This window comes from Hippocampus bargibanti, linkage group LG11 (assembly GCF_051943395.1).
Source record: "Hippocampus bargibanti isolate YZ-2025 linkage group LG11, ASM5194339v1, whole genome shotgun sequence".
NCBI lineage: Eukaryota > Metazoa > Chordata > Actinopteri > Syngnathiformes > Syngnathidae > Hippocampus > Hippocampus bargibanti.
Genome location: NC_142744.1, coordinates 6,084,498 through 6,099,120, shown reverse-complemented (window position 1 = coordinate 6,099,120; position 14,623 = coordinate 6,084,498). Strand labels below are relative to the sequence as shown.

General features: G+C 41.7%; 1 protein-coding gene across 1 annotated transcript; it reads right to left on the bottom strand.

The window, feature by feature from the left end:
• Positions 1–93: 93 nt before the first annotated feature.
• aknad1 (AKNA domain containing 1) lies at positions 94–14,574 on the bottom strand. The gene is given in 23 exon segments (XM_089008662.1): positions 94–225; positions 227–340; positions 413–560; positions 629–743; positions 2,462–2,568; positions 2,637–2,813; positions 2,904–2,997; positions 3,063–3,226; positions 3,908–3,999; positions 4,080–4,185; positions 5,437–5,528; positions 5,609–5,714; positions 8,175–8,327; positions 9,356–9,498; positions 10,267–10,429; positions 10,500–10,633; positions 10,704–10,763; positions 10,858–10,991; positions 11,286–11,379; positions 11,469–11,543; positions 12,493–13,403; positions 14,141–14,347; positions 14,436–14,574. Coding segments are annotated over 22 exon segments (3,507 nt in total). The 5' UTR covers positions 14,334–14,347; positions 14,436–14,574.
• Between the last annotated feature and the right edge of the window lie 49 nt (positions 14,575–14,623).

The following is a 14,623-nucleotide window of genomic DNA, read 5'->3' as shown; positions in this document are numbered from 1 at the left end:
GAACATCTCTGACAGATCTTCATAAAGAAATAGTAAGGAAGACTTGTTGGTATTTTTTCCTGTTCCTGGGCACGTATGTTCCAAAGTGTAAGGTCAAATATTTTCATGCATATGGCGTACGGGGTAAAGAAATTGTCTCTTGTTGATCCTACGATCTTTTTGCGTGAAGCCACGTAATGTTTCTTGATCCCTCGCCGCTGAATGCTATATATTCCCCATTGGGGTGGAGTTGAGCTTTGGCCAGGTCTGCCGACAGTCTTTTGGTCATCCGATCCGTGGTCTTCTTCATGCTGCGAGCTGCCTCGATGGCTTGGTCCAGAGTTCTGCTCATTTCCTCCTCCTTGAAAAACAAAATGAGAAAGTAAACATCAGGTGTTTGTCAGTCATGGGCGGTGTTTAGGTAAAAGACCACCTTGCTTCCTTTCCTGGTACGGTGCGTTTGGAAGACGTGGGGCTGAGTGGGCTGAAAGTACACATCGCTAGGGAGTAGAGCTGTGTCTGACTGGGTGGAACGTTTCCGGTAATTAGTCACCTGGCCTGGTGCTTCGTTTGCTTTGTAGCTGAACATGACAAGAAAGTTGAAGGAATGTTTGCTCAGGAAGTGGTGATGATGCGTTTGTGTGTTTACTTGGCAGGAAGACTGCAGGAGGAGCCATAGCTGAACTGGAGCGGTGGTCTACGGGTGGGCTGGAGAGCGAGAAGATGGCGTCTGTCTTTGGAGTAAAGGTTATCCGTGATGGCCTCTGGTGGGAAAAAACATAAACGATGCACTCGCTTCACATTTTTTAAAATAAATTCATGTTGTCTTTATTGGATGTTATATGAGGCTATATATATATATATATATATATATATATATATATATATATATATATATATATATATATATATATATATATATATATATATATATATATATATATATATATATATATATATATATTCATTTAATTCCTATTTGGAAAAAGGCTGGATCATAACAGAATGTGGAAAACGTGAATCACTGTTAAAATCTTCCAGCTGAATCATATCAGTGGTGGACCATCAGGGCCTTCTCTGCTGGCCTAACATATCTGAATCGCTGGCTGTCCGGAACAAAACAGTAGATAATTTGATTGGTTTCATTTGAGGTACTATCAATTCCAGTGGCGGACCATGAAGGCCTGCTAAGCCAGGTGCTGGCCTAAAAAATATTTCAATCACAGACTAATGTGAATTATATTTTGTCCATGAAATCGTATTAAATACAGTAAAGTCTCGTTATATCGATATCGGATATATCGATAGTCTCGGTTATATCGATACTATTTCTATGCACGCACAGAGAAAATTACATGCAAACAGGGTCGGATATATCGATAGTCCCGGTTATATCGATATTTTTTCGGACTCCCTTGAATATCGATATAACGAGACTTTACTGTAATTGCAACTTGTCTTTCAGCTTCCTTTCATGCCTTTCCCCCTGTTGCGCTTCTTCCAGACATGTGTTTTCGTATGTAAGTATTTAACCAATCACATTTCAGACATCAATTGTTACCAGGGTCAGAAATCAACCTGGGTGCCTTCACAATCATTTCTGCGGACCCTGTCGCATCAAATGTGTCGATCAAACTGTTGCTCTAACCAATGAAATTTCGAGTTAGCAACCCACAAGGGTTACCAACGCCTTCTCGAAGGCGCTGGTCAACGTCAGAATGTTCGCAAACTATGATTAGCTCGTCACTGGCCAATCATAGTTTGTGAAAACGGCTCTGATCACAAGCCGCTAGTGACAAGAGCATACTAGCCCGTGCTTGCACACTGTATTGGTAGCGAGCTGCATAAGAAAATACAGTAAAGTCTCGTTATATCGATATTCAAGGGAGTCCGAAAAAATATCGATATAACCGGGACTATCGATATATCCGACCCTGTTTGCATGTAATTTTCTCTGTGCGTGCAGAGAAATAGTATCGATATATCCGATATCGATATAACGAGACTTTACTGTATAATTATGATGATTTAATAGCAGTTTTGTCAACAGACAATGGCTGAAGGAGGACAAGAAATTGATTTGGTTGGGGGTTTACTGTTAAAGCCATTATCAAGAGGAACTTTTCAAGAAAAGCTGCTCACCCACAGAAAAACTTAACCTGTGACTGTAAAGTTTCCTTGAGAGTTTTGAAAGGCGATTATTAATTAAATTTATTATTATTATTATTATTATTATTATTATTATTATTATGAAAGGTCGGACAGTTATTTCCTGACTAATGGTACCCTCTAGTGGACTAGTAGTAAATCACACCACACCACACTTTTTTCAGTCTGGATAAATTCAGACATAGCACTACCGAAGGCCTAGCGATAAAACCCACGTCTGGCCACGGCATCATCTTCAATTTTTCGCAACATGTACCGGAAAAGCCCGATAATTACAGTCATGTTATTTTGAGACACTCAAATTGTGGAGAACCTTGACTCCTGCTGGGGTCCAGATCGGTTGAAATCCAGTCGTCCAGTCTGAACTGACCAGAGCTGAAGTTCCTCAGAGTTTGTCTGCTGCTTGTTGACGTCCAAAAGCTAAAGTTTAAAAACGATGATATTAGTTTGCTGTGTTTTATTCATCATCGCGCATCATTTCCTCCCACCTGGTTGTTTTGTGGTCGGACCTGCTTTTGGTCTTGGATCGACGTTCTTGGCGATCTGGCGTGTATTTGGAGGACAGGTAATCCATCTTCCTTGCTAGGTGAGGTAACTGGTCCAAACCTTTTTCCAGATCTTTCTTCAGTCTGGACACTTCTATCTGCAAGGCCAGGATAGCCTCACTGGACGGACGAAAACACAAACCGCTAATGTGTTTCACTCGGTTATCTTGTCAAAAATGAAAAGCCATTTTTTTCAGTACAGATATTAACCTATTACAGGAGCAAAGATGGCGTTGCCTCTGCTCTGCATCCATCATAGTGCTCGGGATAGTTTCAGAGGCGAGGTGATTGTTTGCGTCAGGAACTGTTCAGCACACGGGTGAAGATTTATTGGAATCATCACCGAGGAGGATGAGAGGATGAACTCACCCATATTTTGCACCCATTGTTCGACTGTGGCCGTTGAAGCTTCGGGTTGTGCTTGGATCGGCCACTTCTGTCGTCGGCTGCTTTCGTGCTTTGAATGAACAGTTGTCAGGAGATCAAGGGAGGAGCCTTCACTGTCCGGCGTACCAAGTCCATCACTGGGCACTCTGGGGAATGATTATGCAGTAGAAATCATATTGACATGTGATATAATCAAGCTGCACATTTGTACCGGAATCTTTAACTCATTCACTGCCAGACGATGTGCAAAAAATCCATCCACTCCAGTGCCAGGGTTTTTGTCATTGTCCCTCGAATTCCAGGGCCCACAGAATATTGAGTTTTCGGACAACATAGATATTCAGTTCGGCGTTAAAAAAAAAAAACTTTGTTTCTCTTATTTTATCAGAAAGACAAGAGTTAATTCCTAAATGGTATGGGTCTGCAGTTATATGAGCTTGAAATGAGGGCGACTGTCCAAAATACAATACAATACATACATATTGGTTTATATAGCGCTTTAACAAAGGCTGAAGCTGGAACAAAGCGCTAAAACAGGGAAATAAGGGAAATGCCTCTCCATTGTGTGAAAAGAAAAATAATGACCAGCGCTTTATCGGCACCCAAACAAGAAAGAAGAAAACCCAAACAAATTTGGGAATGGCATTCTACGCCATATTTTTAATTCTTGAATAAATTTGTGAATGGCAGTGAATGAGTTAATTGACTATCATGACACAATTATTAAAAAAAAACACATTGTACATCACCGGAAATATTTTATAATCAACATTTATTTCATATCATGCAAAAATATAAACAATAATCGTTCTGATCATGTTTTGTACCTTTCCGTGGAAGGATTAAGCTGCGGTATTCCATCGGATTGATTCAAATAGGAGCTCCCAAATCCACTGTCGGTCTCTCTGTACACAACTTCCTACGCCCACAAACACAATCGGAAAGTTCCTCGCATCTACTTCAACATTGCAAAACCAAGCAAAGAATATTCAAATCGACCTGCGCTAATGATGAGCGGAAGTCAGAGGAAGAAGAGACCTCCACGGTCAGACTGGCCCCATCACCAACGTCACCTTCCCGGATTACAGCGCCATCTTGCGTGCCACTGCAGCAAGAATATTTGACATCTTTTACGAGTCATTTAAAGGACAACCGACACCTCCGGACAAGTTGTGTCCATAATTTGTAAAATCAATTCAAATGACTTCGACTGAGCACATTTTACAACGATTCCACCGCTTTTAGCTACATTTTACGTTTTAAGACTTGCGCTGAATATTCAGGAAGTCTTGTTTTCGAGTTGATGACGATGCCTGACGTGACGTCACGTCAGGAACGCCCCTGACCGAGAAAGCGACACACAATGCATTTTGGGTACTTTGTTTGGTCTGAAAACATCGTGTTGATGGCAAAATTTGAAGGAAAAACATGAATAACGTGATGGTGAATCGTTGTGTGTCGCACCAACACTACCGATTGCGGTAACACCATAAAAGTGGACACAAATTCTCAGCAGACAAATCAGCCCATTTCCAACAGAGCTTGGGCGCCATCTTGTGCATTTTCTGGGAGCTACATTGAAGTCCAGACGGCTCAAATTGATACTTCATCGATTGCAAACATGTATGCTTTCCTCTTCAGAACTATTTGAATCATATTCATAACTGGATGAGTAACAAGAAAGCATCTTCTCTGGGGGAATGATTATGCAGTAGAAATCATATTGACATGTGATATAATCAAGCTGCACATTTGTACCGGAATCTTTAACTCATTCACTGCCAGACGATGTGCAAAAAATGCCAGGGTTTTTGTCATTGTCCCTCGAATTCCAGGGCCCACAGAATATTGAGTTTTCGGACAACATAGATATTCAGTTCGGCGTTAAAAAAAAACTTTGTTTCTCTTATTTTATCAGAAAGACAAGAGTTAATTCCTAAATGGTATGGGTCTGCAGTTATATGAGCTTGAAATGAGGGTGACTGTCCAAAATACAATACAATACATACATATTGGTTTATATAGCGCTTTAACAAAGGCTGAAGCTGGAACAAAGCGCTAAAACAGGGAAATAAGGGAAATGCCTCTCCATTGTGTGAAAAGAAAAATAATGACCAGCGCTTTATCGGCACCCAAACAAGAAAGAAGAAAACCCAAACAAATTTGGGAATGGCATTCTACGCCATATTTTTAATTCTTGAATAAATTTGTGAATGGCAGTGAATGAGTTAATTGACTATCATGACACAATTATTAAAAAAAACACATTGTACATCACCTGAAATATTTTATAATCAACATTTATTTCATATCATGCAAAAATATAAACAATAATCGTTCTGATCATGTTTTGTACCTTTCCGTGGAAGGATTAAGCTGCGGTATTCCATCGGATTGATTCAAATAGGAGCTCCCAAATCCACTGTCGGTCTCTCTGTACACAACTTCCTACGCCCACAAACACAATCGGAAAGTTCCTCGCATCTACTTCAACATTGCAAAACCAAGCAAAGAATATTCAAATCGACCTGCGCTAATGATGAGCGGAAGTCAGAGGAAGAAGAGACCTCCACGGTCAGACTGGCCCCATCACCAACGTCACCTTCCCGGATTACAGCGCCATCTTGCGTGCCACTGCAGCAAGAATATTTGACATCTTTTACGAGTCATTTAAAGGACAACCGACACCTCCGGACAAGTTGTGTCCATAATTTGTAAAATCAATTCAAATGACTTCTACGGAGTACATTTTACAACGATTCCACCGCTTTTAGCTATATTTTACGTTTTAAGACTTGCGCTGAATATTCAGGAAGTCTTGTTTTTGAGTTGATGACGATGCCTGACGTGACGTCACGTCAGGAATGCCCCTGACCGAGAAAGCGACACACAATGCATTTTGGGTACTTTGTTTGGTCTGAAAACATCGTGTTGATGGCAAAATTTGAAGGAAAAACATGAATAACGCGATGGTGAATCGTTGTGTGTCGCACCAACACTACCGATTGCGGTAACACCATAAAAGTGGACACAAATTCTCAGCAGACAAATCAGCCCATTTCCAACAGAGCTTGGGCGCCATCTTGTGCATTTTCTGGGAGCTACATTGAAGTCCAGACGGCTCGAATTGATACGGAAGAACTTCTTTCATCGATTGCAAACATGTATGCTTTCCTCTTCAGAACTATTTGAATCATATTCATAACTGGATGAGTAACAAGAAAGCATCTTCTCTGAATCTGTGTCATGATCTGGTTGGCGACCAACGGGGGGCGCTGTCGGCCCCGCCTGCACCTGCACAGGTGCTGGTCGTCCCGCCTGCACCTGCACAGGTGCTGGTCGTCCCGATCAGATTGGCGACCAGCGGGTAGCGACGTCAGCCCTGCCGGCAGCCTCGCAGGTGCTGGTCGTTATAATCAATGACACTTAAAAGGACACCTGGCACGATCATCCGGTGCCGATTCATTGTTTGTTTGCTGCTTGGTTGCAGCATGCATCGTGTACGTGTTTGTTTAACCTTGGCGGACTTTTACACTTGGTTTTCTTTTGCTACTTTGTATTTTTTCCATTCAGATCATTTTGATGTTTTACATTTTGTTCCTGCTGACTTTATTTTAATACAATTTGTCAAACAACCTCCTGCTCCCTCCTGCCTGCTTTTTGGGATCCGAACCCGCCATCACCACCTCGCAAAACCTTGACAGAATGAATCGGCCAACCATCGGATCCCGCAGGTACATCGGACCCGTCTCATTTCCACCCTGTGCCTGGCAATGCTACGTCCACGTTAGCGCAAGCATCGTCGCGTTTGAATTGCGTCACTCGACGAGCCGCAACGTCCACGTAAACGTCCGGCCGAGACCTCCTTCCAGGTGGCCGTCCAGGGTGACACTGGGTGACTGGCATTGCACGCCCACGTCCAGCCACGCTGTCGTCGCGCATGACGAATTGAGTCTCATCCACGACGAGCCGTGCAACGTCCGCGTCAACGTCAGTCCGAGACCCCACTCACCGCTGGATCCCGGAGCGGCTCTGGACTGGTCTCGTTCCCCCGGAGCCGGGCAGTTCACGCCCACGTCGGCGTCCGGCCGAGACCTGGTCCCATACGGCCGTACGGGGTGCCATTCTGCGCCTGGCAGTTCGACGTCCACGCAGAGCCATGCGCCGTCGCGTGAATGTGCGAGAGGGATCGCACTCACGCCCACGACGATCCGTGCCGCGTCTTCGTCCACCCCAGGCCGAGTCCCGTTCCCATCAGGCCGCCGCCCGTCGTGTGCTGGAGAGGCAGCGGTTGCCCTCTCCACCGACCGTTCCCTGGCGAGTGGACCTTTTGGGAGACTGTTGGGACTTCTGGAAGCAGCCCCTTGAAGGGGGGGTACTGTCATGATCTGGTTGGCGACCAACGGGGGGCGCTGTCGGCCCCGCCTGCACCTGCACAGGTGCTGGTCGTCCCGATCAGATTGGCGACCAGCGGGTAGCGACGTCAGCCCTGCCGGCAGCCTCGCAGGTGCTGGTCGTTATAATCAATGACACTTAAAAGGACACCTGGCACGATCATCCGGTGCCGATTCATTGTTTGTTTGCTGCTTGGTTGCAGCATGCATCGTGTACGTGTTTGTTTAACCTTGGCGGACTTTTACACTTGGTTTTCTTTTGCTACTTTGTATTTTTTCCATTCAGATCATTTTGATGTTTTACATTTTGTTCCTGCTGACTTTATTTTAATACAATTTGTCAAACAACCTCCTGCTCCCTCCTGCCTGCTTTTTGGGATCCGAACCCGCCATCACCACCTCGCAAAACCTTGACAATCTGAAGCCATTGTTTTGAATCTAGAGCAAGGCAAAGACGTCCTGGCGTGATGTCACGAACAAGGGGGCGGGACTTTCTGAAACTCACAATTTCCGGGGTCATTTTGAAGTAGTTTTGGGACACCTGAACTCATTTTTATTGGTATTTTGCATTTGACTAAAAATATCATCCTGCGTGTTTTGGGTATTTTAGATGCTATAAAACGTTTTTCTGATGTTAGTTAGGAAACAAAAAAAAATGGTGTCGGTTGTCCTTTAATGCATCCATAATAATGACACTGACCTTCCCGATTTCCATTTCTCGATAATTCCACTCCAAGGGTCACTGCTACGAGCTCTTCCCTCCAGCAAGGCAGATTGTCTCTCTTCGCCACGGAACTGCTCATCATGAAGATCCAGAGGTTCCTCCGCAGAGACCTCCGGGAAAACAGAAAGGCTGCGCGCAATCCCAAACACTCTTTAACTGAGAGCAAATGGAAACCAAACACCCGACACAGCAACCCGAAACACAATCTGCCTGCAGGAAGAAGAGGGTGAATAGCGGTTGTGGATAATCAGCGGTAGTGTGGTACATTAGGTTCTGGATTTCATTTTGCAGTGGCGGACCGTCAAGGCTTGCAAAGCCTTTTTTGCTGGCCTAAAAATATCTGAATCACGCAAACTATGATTGGCTAGTCACTAGCCAATCACGCGCAAACGTTCACTCAACCCGTAATAACTCAAATAGATAGAAAGCTCGCTAGCAAGCTAATAGATAGCTACCTAGATAGCTATTTACTGTACCTTTATTTGTCTCGCGGTGGAGATATTTACATTTCATAGCAGCAAAGTTATGAAAGGAAGAGGAAAGGAAGAAGTAGAAAAACAAAATACAGAAGCTACTGGAAAGGCAGCCACTCTCGCGGCGCCATCTTGAAGTTAAAAGAACAACAAAAAAAGTTTTGAAAGGCACTTAGAAATAAAATAGATTATTATTACTAGCCGCTAGTGACAAGAGCATACTGGCATGAGCTAGCACACTCATAAGCAAATAAAAATATTGTGTTAATTTAATAGCATTTTTGTCAACGCACAATGGCTGAAGGAGAAGAAATGGAGAAGTTGGAGATTTACTGTTAACGCAATTTTCAAGATGGACTTTTCATGAAAAAAATGGCCATCATTAAGAAAGATCGGTCACTTATTTCCAGGCTATTGGTACCCTCTAGTGGGCTTACAGTAAATCACACCACACTTTTTTCCAGTGGATTGATTCAGACACTACTGAAGGCCTATCGCAGAAATCCATGGCCCGCCATCGCCATTTTGAAATGTATCTTTTGCCTATGTAATAATTCAGCTGATCTTCACCTGATCAGTAAGAATACTGTCCATTGAGTATCTATTCTAGAGTATCTAGTTCTATCGTTTCATCATCATGACTATTTAAAAAAAAAAGCATAATTTGTAGAAGAAAATCCTCACCGATTATTGAATTGCAACGAGTGATTGGTGAGGATCTCACTCCTTTCTTCCAATCCATCATTTTTATCAGGTTGATCCTTCTTTTGTGCCTCAATCTTTGTCTCCGTTCTAAAACATTCAGTGTTCATATTTGCACCCAAATCCTGAAACATAAAACACGTTATAGCTGGTCATCAAGCACTATAACATTTCCCTTACATTCTCATTCACGTGTACATTCAAAGTTATGTAGGTTTTATCGTTGGGAGTTATTTTGAGTACTTCTCATGCTTTTTTGGTGTATTGTTTTTGTTGACTGTTTTCAATTTTGTGAAGCACTGTGTGGTTTTACCTGTGAAAAGTGCTATATAAATAAATCTTACTTACCAGTACTATAAAATGATGGTTTTTCGTTTAGACTGGAATATTGTCATTAAACTTGACCTTCAGATGAATTCAAAATATTATTTGGTTCTCAAATTACGTCAATATATTGGTCAATATATTGGTCAATATATTTTTTTTACAATTTATTTTTAAATTGGAGATCCAAGTTAACTTTTTGGGTGACTTTTTTGAACGCAGATTCTGAATCTCTTTTTATTTTTTTGGGGAAAAGTATTATTATTATTTATTATTATTATTAATAATAATAATAATAATAATAATAATAATAATAATAATAATAGTTAGCTAATACACTGAATGTCACTAATACACAGATAGATCTAGATATCTGCTAGCTGGTAAGCTAGCAGATAGCTAATAGATAGCTAGCCACTTAGCTGCTATATAGCTGCTAGCTAGATAGCTAGTTAGTTAATATACAGAATATCACTAATTAAATAATAATAATAATAGTAATACATGAATATGTAAAATGGTTATTACTTCTATAATAAGCTCACCCAATTCAACCCAATGTATGTTACCTCATGCAGTGATGGCGGATTCGAGGCCTTCGCTGGTAGTGGCTTTTTTGTGGGAGTTGACGACAAGAGTGGAGGGACGATATGCTTTTGCACGTTCTCGTCAATCATCTCCTTAATATCCTCCAGGTGCATACCCACGCGAAAAATATCCCCTTCAAACAGCCTGCACGCATGTTAACAGACAATCATATGACGACATGTACAAATGGAGCTCAATCCATTAAAGGAGACACCTGTTCGGGTCAAACGTTCCGATATTTTTGCACAGGCCTAAATAATTCTTCATTTCCAAAGCTCTATGTTCTTCTTTTTTGCTCATGTATTTTCTTTCCAGTTGATCCTGCGCTTCCAGCAAGCTCCTCAAGATCTAAAAGCAAACGGCAGTCACAGTCACACAGAGCTAGCTCGCTAACTTGCATATGCTAATCATCACTTACTGTTTGCTGATTTTCTGTGCTAACCGACGTGTCGCTCAAACTACGTTTGAAATCATCCACCTGGGCAGAAGATGTTTTGTCAAGTTTCTATTTTTTTTTTTTTGGTGTTGTTTTGTGAGATATGTCACACGGATTAAACGTTTGGGGAACCGACCGTTTGCATGAACTGGCTAATGAGCGCTCTGAGCTCAGCGGCCATTTTATCAGCCTCACTGCTGCCATCTTGGTCAGATGCATCGGGCGTCATCTCACCCTGGTGGCTTGTTTTTACATTTTCAACAATGTTGTCTGAAATATGTTTTAGAGAAGTCATGTTATAAGATTGAGGAAAAAAGCAATTGGTCAAACACGTTTTGCGAGAATAAGGAGAAATGGCTAAAAGAAACAAATTTGTGTTTACAGTCAGTGACTTAACTTAAGCAGCCTAAAAACAAAAAGACGGTGGTGTAACCAGAATCGTGTCATTTGACCCGGACTGTTTCCTTGGTAACAAACTAGTGTATGTATCCTTTGGTTTGTTCGCAGCCGGTCAAGCACAGCATTATCCTGTCATAATATTGAATGTTGTATATGGCCACATACCCAAAACTGGAATTTTAGGAGCTTCAGGTCCAACATCATGCTCGCCCTCACTGGAGTTTCCTGAGACATCCTCAATGCAAATGTCAGCAAAAGACTGTAAAAAAAAAAAGAAATATATGTGCAAAAGCTTTTTTTTCTCTTAACCGTATATTTATTATTAGACCAGATCTAAAATATACTTACATTGGTTCCTACCTTCATTTTATCTATGACGTTCTTAGCCGTGGCATATTTGGCCAGCTGCTTATCATATTCACCCTAAAGAGTTAATAATAATAACAAGAATAAGAATAAGAATAAAAAGAAGAAGAAATTCTTACCAAAACTCGTCAAACAAGTAAGAGTATTGATGAAAAACGGTGCAAAATGTACATCGACACCTATAAATGTTTGTACTGCCTATAATTGCCACCAGAGGACGCCAAAAGACTACCATGGTCTATGAAGACGCAATTGTTTATCACCATATTTTCCGGTGTATAAGGCGCACCTAAAGGGTGACCCTGTGCCGTATACGTCAATGCGCCTTATATGTGAAGTAATATGTGAAGTATATAGGAATATATCAATATGCCTTTCTTGATACATGCACTATGTACAGTTTTTTTATAAAACAGTTTTGCACATTTACAGTATACAGTTGACATTTTTATTTTACTATGCTTAGAATATCTTGTTTTTCTATCCTTTCACTCCCACCCCATTCTATCCCCATTTCAATTTGCTGCTGTGGACTGCAAATTTACCCATTGTGGGACGAATAAAGGTTTTAATATACAGTAAAGTCTCGTTATATCGATATTCAAGGGAGTCCGAAAAAATATCGATATAACCGGGACTATCGATATATCCGACCCTGTTTGCATGTAATTTTCTCCGTGCGTGCATAGAAATAGTATCGATATAACCGGGACTATCGATATATCCCATATCGATATATCCCATATCGATATAACGAGACTTTACTGTATTAATATTAATATATTTTAATATATTATATAAGTTTAATATATTATATAAAATATTTGGAACGTTTTTCATTCATTGAAGGTACGCCTTGTAGTCCGGTGCACGCTATAAATGGAAAGTTTGAAAACCCATCATTGATTGGAGGTGAGCCTTATACTACGGTGCGCCTTATACACCAGAAAATATAGTAATAAAAATAATTAAATGAAACAGGAGAATAAAGGGGGTTTTATGAGACCTGTAAATGAAGGACCGGGACAGGATAAATCGGGTCCTGCGTGTCTTTGAGGACTTGAGACTTCTGTGAAGACTGAAGACCTGAATCCTCCAGCACCCTGCTGATCACCTCTAACATTCCCGGAGAGGACTGGTCTCGGATCATGGGACTTGGGACCGCAGGAACAAGTCGAGTTAGACCGCCGGGACCTTTTGGAATTTTGACTTTCGGGGAAACCTTGGAGAAGTCAGGGAGAGGGAAATGGACTTGACCCTGACCGTACTTCAACTCGCCGTATGACCTGCTACGCAAATGTGACACTTTCCTGATCTGAACTTTACACTCATCGACCTTTGCTGGTGTTGCGACATTTTCATCTCGACTGGACTCTGCGTTATTCCCCTCCAGACTTTTTGATCCACCGATTCCATCACTGTCCAAACTTCGGACACTTCTATTGTGTGTCGACGCGCTACAAAGAAGGTCGTCCATACTCTCCAACATGGAGATCTCCGGAAGGGTCTCTGCTTCAATTAGACTTCCACTATGCAGCAACTCCTCCTCAGAGAAATGCCGCAGCAACAGCTGGCTAATGTGAACTGGAGGTCCAGTGCACGCATTGGCTACCTCATCATCCGGTTCCTCATTAACATTTTCTTCATCTTTCTTCTCACAAGGGACAACCGAAACCAAATCATGGTATGTAGGACCAGCATTTGTCGCCGATTGTCTTCCATCAGAGGTCACGTGACTCTGACAGGCATCCATGCAGTTGAAGTCAGGAAAGCCAAGGTCGCCCTCATAAGGGAGATCCTCCTGATCCTCATCACTCGTATTTTGACCGGCGTCCTCATGATGTTGGTTTAGGAGCTCTTTATTGTGCACTATGTGGCTCTTTGTTGGTAACACACTCTCACTGAGAAGAATAGAGCCTGAGGCAGAGTCAAAGAAACAAATTAGAATGATCTTGTGGTGTCGCAGCTTGGAATTGAAGCGGATTTATGTGGGACAGGAGATCTCATTTTGTCAATGGATGCTACAGCTTCGTGTTTGCTTTGAAAATTTCTCGCAGACGGGCACATTCCACCATGACGTCTCTGATCCACTGGTGAAAAGGAGGCTTTCATCCTCTCCTCTTTCATCTAGAACTGCTTCCTGTAATAAAGTGTCTTGTACTCAAACATTATAGAGTCCATGGGGATTAAAATTGCACAACTGTCCATGTTTTTATTTTCCTGTTGTGTTTATTATTTTGCCTTGTGTTGACGATTATGTGAAGCGCTTTGTTACAGCTAAAGTGCTATATAAATTAGGAGTATGTGAAAAATATTGCATGTGTAAAGTGATCCACTAAAATATCCCAATACTTTTTTTCCATGGAGTGTGTTTTGGACATGTTGAAAATGTGAACCACTGCAATCTTTTAATTTAATAATAATAATAATAATAATAATAATGACACGTTACATTTTAAGCACCTTTCAAAGCGCTCAAGGACACTTTACAGTCACAGACAAGCATAGGTACTATAATTAAAATACAATCACAAATAGAATGCAATAAATACATCATCATACAACATCCTAGTTTTGCCATTTTTAATTATAGTTATACGTACATATATGTAGGACCCGGCATTTTAATTTTACATTTATTGCTAATTACTCACCACTGGAATGAACGCTGGTCTCAGGCACGACAGTGTCAGCGCGTGAAGCTGAAGAAGAAGCCTGGAGGTCACTGAGGTGGAGACTGTCATCCTCATCGAGATCCACCAAGATTCTCTGCCGGATGCACTTTTCCCATAATAAAGTACTTTTCGGTTCTTCCTGAACATCTTCAGAACCTTGCTCCCCCTCCATGACCAACGATCACACTTTGGACGACAATGTAACACTTTAATAAACCTAAAAAAAAGAAAACAATCACTAGTCTTTATACCTGCATAAAATCGATGTACTCACCTCTTGGTGTATTGCCGAAAGAAAATGATTCCAAAGCGTCTCCCACTTCTTGTCTTGTGCCATATACTTTGTTGGACAGGTTTTGTTTCTGTGCCATCATTAATATTGCATATGGGAGTGCTGCACTGTCGGCTGTCATGGCGTCTGGTTGCTTAGTAACGACATCTAAAATGACGCCAGTTTGATTC